The following is a 15,742-nucleotide window of genomic DNA, read 5'->3' on the forward strand; positions in this document are numbered from 1 at the left end:
GGGCTACAGTCAGTTGTAGAATTTTCTAAAAACTATATTCTTAATTTTGAGATTTCATGCATAAAATTTCCTCAAACTCGTCCACTTCCACAACTTTTCCCAGATCAGTTGGAGAATCTTAACCAAGTGGCACAAAATATCCACGGTGATGCCTGGTACAACTGATGAGAAGACAGCTGATGGGGACAGTGGCACTTTGGAGAGTGTTTATCCCATCAGCATTAAAGTTGCCCCTGATTCTGTCCTGCAGGACATGAGTTCTTGGAGTACAAGTGTTTCCATATCACATCATCACCAGGCGAGCAGATTTTGAAGTCAGATATCCCAATCTTTAAACGTTAACAATTACTTTAGATCCTATAGTCACTGTTAAAAGGCGGATTGAGATTTGACTCTTAAGACCTCTTAGCTTGTGCCTTGGGCTATGCACATTTCTGGTACACCCCTCAAGGAAGGATGGCTCTGCATGTTGCTTCTCCACCAAAAGAAAAACCATTTATTTTGATCCTTATCATCCACAATCATGTTTGGTATGTGTCCGGCCAGTCAGACTTGTAGATGACATTAGGAACCTGCCCATGGTGTCAATTAAAACATGTTCTCTATGAACCACTCTGGGGACTGTTAAGCCCTCCTAACAGAAGGAGCTGGGAGTCTTGTGTACTACTCTGGCTATTGCTTTCAGACGTACTTCTGGGCAGGCACTTGCTACCATTCTACCACGAAATACACCCAGCATATGGGCATGTGCCGAGTTAACAAAGCTCCCTGGTATAAGTGCTTAAAAACCTGTGTATTTTAAGAACCCTCTGGAAGCTATTAGAGTCTTAATACTGTGAGCTTAAGTAATGGTCTCTGCAGGTGGAATAATCTGGGGAAATATTTTCTCCTTTCCTGTTCACTAGGAGTAGTGGCTGAGTTAGGGCATTCTCTGATGTGAAGATAGTCACAATTGTTTTATTTTGGGTCCCATTCTATTTAGGAAGCTAATTACAGTGTAATTCATCATAATTTGAGATGACTGATAACTGAGCTTTAAAGATCACAGTCTAAATTCTTAGGCAGAGTTAATGGTCATAGCTGTGAAGTGCTAACTAGATTGCACTTCCAGTACATTGGGATGATGTTAGCTTGAAGGTTAATGCGTGAGTTTACACAGCGAGTGACTGGGGTTAATGCACTAGAGTTGGTTTCTATCCGTAAGCTCTGGAGAGATTTGCTTGGGGAGGGGGTATGTTGGGATGGGATGGAATGGGGTGGGGCAGAAATTACTGACAGAATAAGAGGACTTAGCCAGATGTGAGGTTATTAAATTAGACACACTCAAGAGTTTTTGTCCACCACTGCTGGTTTTCTGACCACCCTCACAATCTTAGTTCTGCCTGAAGACTACTTAGGCTCAGCTAAAAAGTGATCTCTTTATCTTTTGGACTTGTTTAATATTTTTGACTCAACCATTAAAATCTTCAATGCTGCTTTTGATAAGTTATTGCAAAATACATTTTCACAAAGGAGCCTTTATGATTGGTATGAACCACTGGTCGTCGCACAGAGGTCCAGCTTAGCCAAGGGCTCTTCTTCTCGGCTGGCAATTTGCGGTAGGAGACAGAGTATGCCTTAAAAACCATGTCCCCCTCTCCTCTGATGTGTTGAGATTGGACCTAAAGCTTTCCCCATTAAGGCAGACTCTCCTACAGAGCAGAACCCCAGGTTCTTGTATCTTTGCTGCACTGAGGAAGGAAGGGTCTCATTGGAGATACCTGGCAAGCAGATACCGAATTAGAGATGTCGGCACAGTTTCCTCTGCATCCCACTGTTTTGAAAAAATCTTGCAAGAACATTTTGTTTACTGTTTGGAAGTCGTTTTACTCGATAGCAGCCTCCATATACTTTGGGGGGATCAACTTGCCAAACCATTTCTTGAACGGCTGATGATCTTAATAAAAAAGAACCTTCCCCACACCCACTGACTGCCTTTCCTAGTGTTTTTTTATGCCACATATGTTTCTCACACCAGTTGATCTTTGCACACGCTCTCCATCTGAAGCATAATCAGTATGAACTTGGAAATGCAAAGCAGATGAATATTGATTGTCAGCAGGGACTCCGAGGTGTTTGTGAATGTCTTCAGCTTTGGACTGGCAGAGCAGAATTCCATCATCTTTACAACCCCTCAGCGTCCTATGCAATTGGCCTCGGCGCTGGAGCGCGAGCTTCCTGTGAAAGGCAGGACATCCTGCAGATGCCATCGTGGCTAACATAAGACACCTAGACGTTGGAACCTGTGGCGCTCTGTCTGAGCCTGTCCGTGGGGTTGTGTTTTGTTCTTACAGTGTTGGGAATGGAACTCAGACCCCACATAAAGCACATATCTATTCCCAGCATATCTGTGTTGGCACGGGAGGTGTGCCCCCTATTATAGACACAAGAACATGGGTACATATTCACATGAGTAGGTGAAGTAATTTCTTGGGCCATCTCCATAGACACTCGGGTCATGTGCACGTTAGCGGGCGGCTCATTTCTTTTTCTTGCCTTATTGCACTGACTAGAGCCTTGTGGTCTTGTTAGATAGAAGTGATAAAGGTTGTCTGAAGGATCGTCGGTTTTCTGCTTAGAGAGTAAAATCATTAACTAGATTAGTTATAGGTATTTGGGGATACTTGTTTATTTATCTTTATTAATTTTTGTTTATAATCTTTATTAATATTTATTAAGATTAGGAAATTTTAACCAAACTCCGAAGTTCCTGAGAATTTTCAGAGTTAGGTTTTAATGAAATGTTTGTACCATGATTCTGTTAGCCTGTTGGCATGGTGTGGTACAGTGTTCAAACACTGTTAAGTGCTCTTATATGCCCGGGATAAATTCTACTTGGGCAAAACATAATTTGTGTACAATGATGGATTGAATTGAATATTTTATTATTTTTATACCTTGAAAGGTGTTTGTTGGTGCTGTTTGCTTTCTGTATCAAGGCCTGAATGAGTTCAGAAATATTCCCTCTCTTTTATTTCCAGAAGGAACTATGAAAAAGCAGTCTTAAGTTTTGAGGGTTTTTTTGTTTTTTGTTTTTTTTTTTTTTTGAGACAGGGCCTCATGTAGCCCAGGGTAGCTTTGAACTTATGTGTAGCCAAAGGTGTGCTGGGTGCTTTATCTTCTGATCCTCCTGACTCCGCCTCCCAGATGCTGAGGTTACAGACATGTGCCACTGTGCTTCTGCCAGAGACCTGACACTCGGCCCAGAGTGTCTCTTGGTGATATCAGAGCACCCTTGGTCTTCCTGGTCGGTTTCTGTGTTCAGTCATCCTTTCCCTGAGGCGCCCGCCTTGGTGAGAACAGACAGTTGCTGGTGAATTCTCTTTCTGCCTATTGGGGCTTCCCAGATAGAGGCCTCTGAGCAACCTGCCTGGGCTCTGGAGACAGTGAGAAGAGTAGGCAACTGCCCCAGAGTCTGCTGAGAACCCTGAAGCCCTCCCCTGCCCTCCTTCTCATTTTCCTGGGCTTTGCAGTGTTAGTGGTCATTCAAGGAGGAGGGCCTGGCAGTGGAGCTGCTCCTCCCTCTGGGAACAGGTCTGAATCTTTCACCTAGGTCTTGTTTGTTGTTTGTGGGTTTTCTTACTCTGTTTAGATGTCGTGACAATTCCAGGTTGCCTGGCTCAATGGTGGCTCACAACGCCAGAGGCTGAGAATCTAAGGTCAGGTAGATCTGGTGTCTGAAAAGCTGCTTGTTCCGACAGCAGCATCCCCAAGGTGTCATCAGTAGGGGAAAGGTTATGGTGTCTCTGAAGGCACTTAGCACTCCCAGGGGACCCCACATTTTAATACTGACCATGTAGTGGCTATGGAACATCAATTTAGACTAAGGTTAACTTGATTGGCTACAGAGAATTCAGGATTTTAGAAATCACCTCTCTTCCTTGTGTTTTGCTATTGTCTGCATGGGATAACAGTAGAAAGAGAATTAGCGGCTGAGAGTGGTGGTGCACACCTTTAATCCCAGGAGGCAGAGGCAGGTGGATCTCTGAGTTTGAGGCCATCCTGGTCTACAGGAGCAGTTCTTGGACAGCCAGGACTGTATACACAGAAATCCTATCTCAAAAAAACTAAAAAAGAAAAGAAAAAAGAAAGAGATTAAAATTTTAGCTACAATCCTCTTTTTCATAACCACACTGCCTGTCACTACTCTCACTTGCCCTGTATGACTAGTGGCGTAACCTCAGGCTATTCTCTGTTGCTTCCTGTATGTGTGGATAACCCGGTCTAATTTCAAAATAGATAATGCCCCTTGGGGCATTTATTAAAGAGAATCCCAAGCCTTATAGTTGTGTGTGATTGGATTCTAAGATAGAGAGATGAACTGGAGAGGCATTGGTTTTACTTTGTGTTCAGGGTGCTGGTGGAGGCAGATTGCAGTGTATCTGTCTGCTTATAGCTGGTGCTGTGCACACACACACACACACACACACACACACAGAGAGAGAGAGAGAGAGAGAGAGAAAGAAAGACAGAGAGAGAGAGAGAGAGAGAGAGAGAGAGGATGAGAATAAGACAGCCTGAGGGACATGCCCTGGCTTGTTCTTTTAAAAGATGACAGACTTGTTAATAGCAAGTTTGGTTCTAAAGAAGTTCTTAGGACTAAAAGGAAGAAGAAACTGTGCTTAACTGTAAGTAGTACAGACACAGATGTGTGACTTTTTGCTACTGAAGGAAAGAAAATAAAAAAATCACCTGGACAACTATAATAGTGTCTACTGTACATCTGGCTCTGTAACCTTTGTTTCGGGCATCTGCAGCAGCCTGCCACTGGGTGGGTATGCATGTCCCCCTGTGTGTTAGACTCTTGCTGCTGGTGAAGCAACACCTCGCAGCAGCCTGTATTAGAGGTTCTTCCAGGGACACTGTCCCCTATCAATTCCTTTGAGGGCTGCCTGTATGTGCATACTGTCTGAATGGAACATCTCCAGCCCATGGAACCCTGTCAGCTGCCTGCCTTGGTCACCTCTCTCTGCAGCCTTGTACAACAAACCACTCAGAGAAGTCTGGGCGGAATCTTGGCTGCTCCTCTGCTGACCCAAGGACCACGGTGCATCTGGCAAGTCTATTTGAGCTCCAGTTTTCTCTTCCATCCAGTGAGGACCTGCATTCTCTACGTGCTGTGGGAGTTTGAGAATAACCCAGCAGACACGAGTCACCTAGGAAGGAACTCAGCACTTCTCCTTGCCTCCCAGGAAGTGTCCCAGCTGGTCATAGGCATGGCTGATATGCAGTGTTCTCTACTGACCGACATCTGTGGAAAAGACCAGCCCTTCTGGAACCCACTCACAGGGAGCAGTGTGGTCGTGGGAATGTCACGCTGGGTAATTCAGAAGCCCTCTGGTTCCAGAGTAAACAAGCAAAAAGGGAAAATATTTTCTAGAAACTCGCTTGAATAGGGTGGGAAGGGAAGTGTGAACCTGCTGCAGGCCTGCTGATGGACCTGAACATCACCCTGAGGGGAACCTTGGCTTTTCTGGCAAATCTTTGGACCGTGGAGGGACATCTGGAAACCCTACCCACACCGGCTCTGCCTGCCTTGGGGCTGAGCCTAGGCCACCTGCTGGAGACGGACCATTTGTGGCAGAAATTTGACTAGAGTTCAGAAATGTGTATTTTGAAAAGAACAGTCTCGAGACAGAAGCGGAGAAGCACTTTCCCCTGCGGGTCAGTGTTCTGGAACAGCTTTTCAAAGCAAGGGGTATGCTTTTTATCACTGGAAGGCCCACTGTCTGAATCGTCAAGACTTTAAAAAATGCCTCCCTTCCCCTGTATCTTTCCAGGTGAGGAGCTATCCTTAGCTTCGAGTTGCTATAGGAAGTTTCCAGCCCTTACAGATGAGGCTTTCCCGTGCTGGGCAAACCCAGCATTCACAGCATAAAACAGCATCTACTTAATGGCAAGCTGAACTTAGGTCTCTAAGAGGCCAGGCCTCTTTGTCCCCGAGTGTTACTTAGGATGAGTCTTAAGTCCCTGGTGTCTGTGGGAAGCCCTGACTTCACTTTGCTTTCTCTAACTCTGACCAGAGCCCCTTGTTTCTTCGGAGAGCTGTGGTCTGTCCCCTGATTGATGTTGATGATAAAGGGATGCGGGCTCCTCCTGTTGTTGCCCTGGCCTTTCCTTTTGCCAACCAGACAAGAGAGGGTGGCACTGATGACTTGTCTCCCCTTAGAACCCATGTCCTTCTGGCTCGTGTGTGTGTGTGTGTGTGTGTGTGTGTGTGTGTGTGTGTGTGTGTGTGTGATTGGGGCTCACAGTTGATGCCACAGCCATTTAGAGGCACGACTCTAACTGTGTGTGGTGTGGGCATGAAGTGTCTGTTTTGTTTTCTGCCTTTTCCTAATGTTAAAGCTAGGGAGTGTGTTGTCTAATGACGAAACCTTGCCTTACGGTCATTGGCGCTGCTGCCTGGCCCTCTGCACAGTACAGTCTACTATGTATGCTTGGGCTTAGCTCTGCATCTTTAGGAATGAAAGTGGGTTTGAAGCTGAAACTGAAAAATAATAAAAACCGTTTCAGCTCAGGATGAGTGTACATGTTAAGTTGAAACAGGTTGAACACTAACAGTTTTCAGCTGTCAGCTGTCTTGAGACCCCACCCCTCACCGATCAATAGATTATACTTTCAGGTATGGAGTGTAGTTTCCCCGTTCTTACTCCTAAAAGATCTAAATATAAGCAATTTAAGAATAAGTGAGAAATTTGAGAGTTTTTAAAGATTTTTTTTTTGCCTGTAATTGTGTGTGTGTGTGTGTGTGTGTGTGTGTGTGTGTGTGTGTGTGTGTGAAGAGAGCATTGGAGCCCCAGAAATGGCAGGTGCAGACAGCTATGAGCTGCCTGATGTGGGCTCTGGGAACTCAACCTAGGCTTCTTCTGTAAATAAGAGAAGCAAGTGTTTTTAACCATTGTGCTGTCTTAAAGGGGAAAGGATCTGTTTGACCTTTGGGAATGCTTGTATATGAAGAATACAGGCTGTACAGGCCGTGTTAGATGTTACTATTCTATAGCATAACTGTGCTAGAGAAAATGCAAGGGAGTTTCTTGGGGCTCAGTGGGATAACACTTGTCATCAAGTCCAAGGCCCTGGATTTGCTCCCCAGCCCTACAAATAGTGGGGTTCGTTTCTTGTTGATTTCTTTTGTATCCTTGAGAAATTTCTTAGCACAAAATAGTGACAATGAGGTTAGGAGGAATATGATGTTAAGGGTCTATGAGAATACAAACCTTGGTTTTACTTAAACTCGTGTGTGGATTCGAAGCAGCTCAGTGACTTAAGAGGAAGATGGACTGTTTAGGAAGAGCCCGTGCTGTCCTGTGTGATGTGTCCCGTAGCAGTCCCCTCGCACTTTCTCAGCTGAAAGTCTGGCCTAGACAATGCAAGGGCTAAGGGTTAGCTTTGTGTCCACACTCTTCCCGTGCTGATCCTGTGATGAAATCTAGTGGTAGAAAGTTTTAGCCTGTGACCCCGCCTCCATGGAGTCTTGGTCTTTCCACTATGATAGTCCCATTATCAGGAAAGGTAACTGGAGCTCTTACCTGACTCAGGAGGGTGTGGAGGCCACTCTAGTGGTCGGAGCACAGGAGAGCAACGCTCCACTGTTCCATTACACCGGGGATTTTTTTTTTCAGAATGTCCTCGAACTGTCTTGCTTGGGTCATGAGTCTTGTGCAACAGAGCTGCCAGCAGCTGTGTCTGCCCTGCCTTTGTGGGCGAGTGGAGAGACATGTCAGGAGCTTGCGCAGATGAGTGGACTGTCACCATAAACTCACAGAGATGACAGCCGTTTTCCATGTCTTCCTGCACCTGCAGTCGCCATAGCCAGTATTTGTAATCAGAACAAACCTATTAATCGTGGTTATAAATTTCACTCTTAACTTTGATCTTTATTTCATTCTGGTGTCTTCCCAACTGAGAAGTCACCTGTATGGAGGCGGGGCATGGAGCACAGTTATGTTATATTTGTACACTTTGGACTGTTTCTCTGCAGCCTCCCTCAGACTAGTGTCACAAAGTTGGCCCGTCAGGTCAGCGGTGAAGGAACTTGGCTCTCGCCTCCTCTCTGACTAATTTTATACTCCCTCTGTCACCACAAGAATTGGCAAGCTTTCTTTGACAGCAGCGTTTAGTTTAGTTCTTCCTACGTCGTTGTTGTCGTGGTCGTCATCGTCGTTGTCGTTGTTTGTTGGTACAGGACTGGCTGGCATTGGCCTGTGTTGTGTCTCTTCGCGGAAAGGTGTCACCTTCAGCCTGGATGTGTCTAATAATATGCTTCTGGGGTTGTCTGGGGGAAGAGTCTCAAAGCCCAGCTGAGACAGACATTTAAACCATTAACTGTCCAAGCACAGTGATTGTCTTTGCAGTTATGCAAAGCAGTGTCTGGAATTAAGGTAGAAGGCTTATTCTTTTCTTCCCACAAGATGGGTATAAAGGAAGCAGCTGCCTGTGTTAAGTGGGAAGTTTTCGTTGTCTGTCCTCACAGCGAGTTAGCCGCGACGACCGTACATCTGTGTTGAATTACTGCTTCAGTTTGTATATGGCTATTATAAATGCTAAGTTAGTAACTAAGGCCTTCATTAGAAGAAAAAACAAAAAAAGGGGGGAAAAAAAGCCCAGGGGTGACTTGTAGATGCTGGTTGACCCTTGTTGTCATCCGGTGTCTTGGTCTCTGTTGTCACTGGGATAAAAACATGATTGGAACCGTACATGAATTTAGGGGGAAATTATTGTTGCTTGTTTTCTGCCACTGGTTTTAAGTTACATACAGGAAGCCATAGTTAACTCTGAAAACCCAGGAGTCTTTATTTTATAGTGTGAATTCTTAGCTTCCCTCACCCTCGGCCCAATATGATTTTTGTCTAGAAGCAATTTATAGGTTACTGTAACTTGGGGCTTTTGCATCCTTTGTTTCTGGAGTCTTTAAGTGTGTTGATGTATAGGGGGGTTGCATGTTTGTCTTGGGGTTAGACTTTTCATACATAGCTCAGGTTTGCCTCAAACACACCCTATAGTCCAGGCTTTCCTAGTGTTTGGGGTTGTCTGTGTGAGCTACCAGCAAGGATCTCAACCCCAGGCCTCACTCATGCCAAGTGGGTAGGTGTCCTCCTGCTGAGCTGTGTCTTCAGTCCAGGCCGTACTTGTGGTCCAGGGGTGGAACCGAGGGTTTTAGGCTCACTCGATTAGGAGTGTCCCCCTATGCTACAGCTGCAGCCCTAGTGTTTAAAGGATCCCTATGTGGTTCTTTTGATTAATGAAGTAAATCATGACATGCGCTGTCTGGCTAGAACAGGATATTGGTTTCAGGTTTTTGTACTAAATCAAGTACAAAATCAACCCTATTTATTGTATTGAGTTTTGACGTTATTTTTGCTTATTCAAGTAAGATGCAGTCAGATGCCTGTAACCTTCTGAACATAAACAATGACTGTGGGCAGAGATGGAGCTGTTCAAAGACTTAGTGGCACAGGACTGAAGAGATGGAGGCACAGGAGCACCCAGGGTCCTGACATAACTGGCGAGTGTGAAGTGCTGCCATGTGCTGTTCAGAGCAGTGACGTCAGCACGGCGTGATTGGAGGCACCGTCTGTTATGGTGGTACTATTCCCCGAGGCATGTTAATGAGAGGAGCTGGCTTAGGATCAGGTTTGGGAAGTGTGGCAGCTTTGTTTATTAAAAAGAAAGGTACTATGCTGGCGAGATGAGTCCAGTGGTTAAAAGCACTGGCTGCTCTTGCAGAGGACTAGGGGTTCAGTTCCCAGTGCCCATGTGGTGACTCACCCCCTACCTCGCTCCAGTTCCAGAAGGTTCAATGCCCATTTTTCTCTACCACATGCTTATGGTACAAACAGACATTCCTTACATATGCACCTGTATATGCAAAATAAAAATAAGTAAAATCCAAAATAATAATAACAAAAAGAGTTGGGGGTTGAGAGGTCCCGGTACACCTTGAGAACAGGACATCTGACCCTGGAAGTGAGCAAAAAAGCCAAGAAACCAGGTAGTCTGTCACCAACAGGCTCCCAGCCATGCTTCCCCTGTGCTTCTGGGACTGAGATGTCCCTGGATGTGGGCCCTGCAGCTCAGGCTCCGGACATAACCTCCTGTGTCTAATGTCTTTTAGTGTGAGTTTGGGGGACAGCTCAGATGGAAGCCGTAATGAGAGACCTTCTGATGTAGGATGGAATGAATGAGAAGGTACTGGATCTTAGTTGCCGCCAGGTTTGGTCTTTATTGCATGAAACAGACCTTGGTGAAGGGGAAAGGCCTTGTGAATACTAGTTTCCACGTCTCTGTCCAGCTTCAGCCTGGGACTAGGGCTTTGCAAACCGTCTGTCTGGAAATGGATGAAAGCAGCCCGTTCCGACCTATTAGCTCAGGGCTACATGACAGCAGCGGGGAGGACACGCCGGAAGAGCGAGTGGGGAAGCTCTGGCTTTGGGTCGTGCACTTCATTATCGAGCATTTTATTCCAGCAGCTGTTTGTAAGGCGCCGGCTTGAATTCATGTGACAACTCAGGCTTGACACAAATGTGCGCCAGAGAAAAACAGACTGAGGGAAACCTGAGCTCTTAGGCTGCAGCGTGCTGTTGCTTTATTTTTATGTCTTTCTTTTTACTTTTATGGATATGTTATTTGTATGTGCACCTGTTTGTGGTGTGGTTGTGTGTGTGTGTACACGCTGGTATGCAGATGTGCAGAGACCAGAGGTGTTAAGTGTTTTCCTCCATTCATCTGAGCCTTAGACCTTGAAACAGGGATCTCTCACTAACCTGAAGGTCACAGATTCCACTAGGCTGGTTAGCCAGTGAGTCCTGGGGAATCCTTCTGTCTCCATCTCCCTAGGGCTAGGGACTCAGCCTCACCTGCACAGCCCCCTCTTAACTGATGGCGCCCTCTTCCTACAGACACCTGCATTTTTATTACTAATAGCTTTTATTTTCGTCAAGTGGCTCAGTGGGACTAGTAGATTTGTCTTATCAAGAAATAAAATGATGTGAGTAAAAATGTTGACCTGGAAGGAGCTTGAGGCTGGGGAGTGGGGGGATTGAGGGGCGGGGTGCGCAGGGAGACTGACTGGTTCTGGGTGGGATTTCTGAGTACAAGTTTCAAAAGGAGCTTCTGGTGACATTGTGCGTCCCCTCACTGGTGGCTACGGAGATCTCTTTGCCTTGGGCTGACTGGGAAGAGACAGGACAACTTGGTCCCTTTAAGGTGTCTTTGAAAGCTGCCTGAGCACACCAGCCTGTCACTTCATTCCTTCTGTGGGTATGTCTAAGTAGAGATTACATCTGCAGGTATTTAAGTGAGCAGATTATTGTATTAAACCAACATCCCAGAATTTTTTTATTTGCCCCACTGAAAACTGAGCATCAAAGCGGCTGCTTGTAGACATTTCCACGCCCAACCCACCATACTTGAAGTATTTCTTAGGGCTTTATTTTATAGCTGGTTTGAGTCCACAAGGAAGTGGTTCTTTGTAGAGGCCTTTATAAGTGTGAGTGGTCCCCTCAGAGCGTCCTCGGGGACAGAGATACACAGCCCTGATATGGCTGATGAGAGGTGTTTTTTTTTTTTCTTCCTACAGTCCATGGGCCAATTGCCCTCGACTGTCTGGTGTGTTCTGTTGTGTGTTTGAACGATCAATACTTTCTTCAAAGACACACATTCCATCTACTTGGACATCAGGAAATCCTTTCTCTGTTCTGAGTTGAATATTGATTTGGCTTAATTCATTGCTGGTTACTTTCACATCTAATCTTTGGGGATTACTGACCATCTAAAGACAGCTGAAATTCTCCTGCAGGTTTTGAGTTGGCTCCTGCTATTGCTACAACTGTAATGCCAATGGTAATGGGAGTAGGAGCTGCCCTGTAGTTAAGGAGACTGAGCTAGCCAGCTCCCAAGCTGAAAATGCAAGCCAGTGTGCTAGGATGTGTGCTTGTGTTGTTTCACTGCGCTGCTGCGACAGCACAGGACAACTGGCAGAATGGCTGTGAATGTCACAATGTGACCATGGTGCTTTGAACCCATTGCTGCTCACTGCAACAAAGTCTCAGCTTGATCTGCTAGCAGCCACTTCCCCTTGATATTAATAGGTACTGAGTTTTGAAGATACCTTGTATTACCTCATGACTTGAAAAAGTGTTAGCCAAGTGGGTGACCCACATCTTGCACCACTAAGGCCCTTTGGCATCAGGAATGTCCTCCTTTCTCTTCCCCTGAAAAATGAATTGGTATGGTGCCATAGAAAATCACGTTACTGATACCAGTTTTTGGATTTCAAAAAGGTTATTTTTTGAAGTTTGGATGAAAACTCAGTGGGCAGAGGACACTTGGCAAAGTGTCTGATCCAGCACATAAGAAAGTTTAATAATGGCATTTGTTAAAAGTGAGGAGGAAGAAATGTGGCCCTGGCCCTGGGAAGTCCCCTCTGGTGCAGTTTAGTGGCCTGCAGGCTTGGAGCCTTGCTGCAAGTCTCAGCTTCACAGTATATCTGTGGTCGCAAGCACTCTGTTTCGTCTGCTTGGGGTGTGCATGTGCGTGTGTGTGCACACACACTCATGCATGCACACTCATGTCAAGTTCCCAGAATGAAAGTTCCTTAAATACTGAAACTATGTTCTGAGGGTGAAAATTTTTATGTGTGTGTAAAATTTCCTCCTTGGTTTAAAAGTGTGGCCCTCCTTAGAAAAGCTTTTGTAAACAGCTTTCTTGCGAACACATATCAACACTTGGGATTCTCAGGCTCATCACTAATCACAGAATAAACTACTTGTGGTTGGTTCTTAACCGTCTTAGACTGCATTATCTTTGTGATGGGCTGACTGTGGGAGTAAGTGGATGCATGCAGGACAGAGTGACAGGAGTCAGGAAGGTGGGGTGGCATGTCTTCTGGGCACTGTGTCCCCAGCCCACAGGCGCCAGGTGCATCTTCAGAAGATCGACAATTGGGATGTCTACATACTGTGGTCGCCTGTGCTTAGGGTGGCTGTGAAAGGGGACAAAGCCACGTCGTGTTGGGAATGGAAATCTCACGTCTGGCTCACTCTATGCTGTAGAGTGGACCGAGGGGCCCTATTCTTTGCTCTACTTGTTCTCTCGTGGCACAGGACCAACTATGGGACTCACTAGCATTAGGCTGTTGGGGGAGCTCAGTGGAAAGCTTCCCTACACCCCATCCCTGTACCTCAAAGAAAATAGTTTGTCATCTGAGAAATAATGTTTGAAGATTTCGTCAAACAGCATACCATATGAGTTACAGCTAGTGTACCTTAAATACAGAAGAAGAAGATGCCTTCTAAAGTACTCTCAATAGAATTTTTATTATATAAACTTAGTATATTGTGGCTGAAGGAATGGTTCAGTGGTTAAGAGCACTTGCAGCAAAATCATGAAGACTGGAGTTCGAATCCTGGCACCCAAGTACCAATCCAGACATCTGCCCACAGATACCAGCTCAGAGTCCAAGCAGAGAAGACAGGATTGCTGAGATTTGCAGACTTCCAGCATAATGGAGGAAAATGTGAGTCCCAGGCTCAGAGAGAGACCCTGCCTTAAAACGTAGTAGGCAGAGAGGGATGGAGAATGGCACTCCACCCACCCTTCTGGACTCTACACACACCAACAGAAACATGTGTACTCGTGCACATAGACAAACATACGCCAATCTTTTTACAAAATGTACAGCTAGCTATAGTATTTAGCTTGGTGCATATCTACTGTGTGCATGCTACTTGTGCCTTGTGGAGTGGGTACTAGCCTTAATTTTCAGTTTTGTACCTCAAAAAAAAAAAAAAAAAAAACAACAACAAAAAAAAAAAAAAACAACCAGAGGAGGGCCAGAGAGATTGCTCAGCAGTTAGGAGTACTGGCTGTTCTTGCCGAAGACCTTGGTTTGATTCCCAGCATCCACATGGCATGCACATAAATCCATACAGGCAAAATAGTTCCTGAAACTATTTTAAAGCACACCTATCCAGGAGGCTGTGGCTCCGTGATAGAACACTTGCCCATCATACTAGCATCACAGACAGGGAGAAATAAATATTCCTGATCCTTATAAAAATAAAACACCAGCCAGGTATGATGGTGCATGCTTTTAATCCCAGCACCTGGTGGGTGAGGGCAGATAGATCTGAGTTTGAGTCCAGCTTGTCCTATGTCGCCAGTTCCAGCTCAGCCAGGGACCGGGCAGCCTCTAAGACAGACCAGCCTCCTCGGCAAGTGGTGTTTATATTGTAACAGCTTTTTAATATTACACCAAAGTACAGCTGATAGTCTTTTGGTAACCCAGAGCTATTGCCAGCCAATTACAGTTTGGGCTAAGCCTGACCTAACCATTATCTTGGGTTAATACACTGTCCTGACACCACCAGCACAGATCAGGGCCCCAGGCCTAACCACTGTTTCTGGTCCTTTGTTCTGTGTCTTTTCAGGATCTGGTGTGTGGATCTTAGCACCTCCATCATCCCTCCCACCCTAAGCCTCCTTGCAGGGATGTGGGGATCTGTTTATATCTGCACACCTACTTGTACTAACAGCCTCTGAACTTTTTTTTTTTTTTATGGGAGAAACAGACTGTCTTCTTATCTCCCCAAACAACAGGGCATTTATCTGTAAACAAGTTGAGCTTGGCCACCAAAGATCCATAGCTGCTGGCAGCATCTGTGTGCTTGCTAAGTGCTAGTTTTGATAAGTCAAGTTGTGACCCAGGATAGCTCCTTCAAGTGGTGTACTTCAGCTCCCTGGACCTCATCTGAGCCTCCCTAGAACAACCTGGCTCATGGTCATTTGTTGTACATCACTGAATATGACCACACAGTAAACACTGGGTAAGTGACTTGGGTCACGCCACCTGACTTTGATCTATTTTTTACCCATTGTCTTCTAGTACTTGGCTTTTCTTTGCTTCCAACCCCAAAGGTGAAGCTAGATAGCTCTCTTCGGTGTGTATGGGGAGAAAGAGTGAACTGTGAAGGTGGGAGAGGTGGGTGACAGGACCTGTCATGGCGGCGTGGTGCCTCCCAGACCTGCTCAGCTGGGTAGGTGTGCATCCCGGTGAGGACACAACAGAGCCCCTAGAGAGTTCTTGACGGTCAGTACTTACAACCACTCGTCATGACCCAGCTGGTGCTGGTCCGTGCTTGCCACCCCAGCACTTAGGAAAGTGAGACAGGAGGGGTGAGAGAGACCTGGGCTGCACAGTGAGATGGTGATTTGCCACTTGTGACACCAACGCCTCACAAAGCTGACAACCCAGAAGGACATGGAACTGATGGCTTGCTCCATTCACCTGACATAGTGTCAACCTTTGGGTTTCTTTTTTCCAATTAAACTGTAGTTTTAATAGACTTAATAATAGTGCTAATATTAGAAATATTTGTGCTTAAAAGAAAGTATGGCCAGTGTAATTTTTTGTGATTGGATGTGACTTCCTGGTCTGACTTAGCCTAAAAATTTAATTCCTCCATGAGACTTCTGTCTCCTGTGTAGTGATGTCCCCTCTGATACTGAGAGTAGGTAGCTTAATGGAACACAGATCTCCCCCTTACTGAGGACTTATCTGCTCTTTTAAGCTCTTAGTAGTTTCTCTCTCTCTCTCTCTCTCTCTCTCTCTCTCTCTCTCTCTCTCTCTCTCTCCCTCCCTCCCTCCCTCCCTCCCTCCCTTCCTCCCTCCCTCCCTCTGTTTCTCCTCTCCCTCTGAGAA

At 45.7% G+C, this 15,742-nt stretch overlaps 1 protein-coding gene across 9 annotated transcripts in view; it reads left to right on the plus strand.

Moving 5' to 3' along the window:
* Bcl2l11 (BCL2-like 11 (apoptosis facilitator)) overlaps positions 1 to 15,742 on the plus strand; it is a 36,510-nt gene that overhangs the window by 3,496 nt on the left and 17,272 nt on the right. For 2 of the 9 annotated variants that reach the window (NM_001291016.1, NM_001284410.2), the window contains exon 4: positions 104 to 1,965. The exons of 6 other annotated variants lie outside the window; for them this stretch is intronic. In NM_001291016.1, coding sequence (NP_001277945.1) covers positions 104 to 165 — 62 coding nt within the window. In that variant the 3' untranslated portion in view covers positions 166 to 1,965. Of the gene's footprint in view, positions 1 to 103; positions 6,009 to 15,742 lie in introns of those variants that run through there. One more of the 9 variants, XM_006498615.3, reaches the window with a different exon arrangement.

This window comes from Mus musculus, chromosome 2 (genome assembly GCF_000001635.26).
Source record: "Mus musculus strain C57BL/6J chromosome 2, GRCm38.p6 C57BL/6J".
NCBI classification, from domain to species: Eukaryota; Metazoa; Chordata; class Mammalia; order Rodentia; family Muridae; genus Mus; species Mus musculus.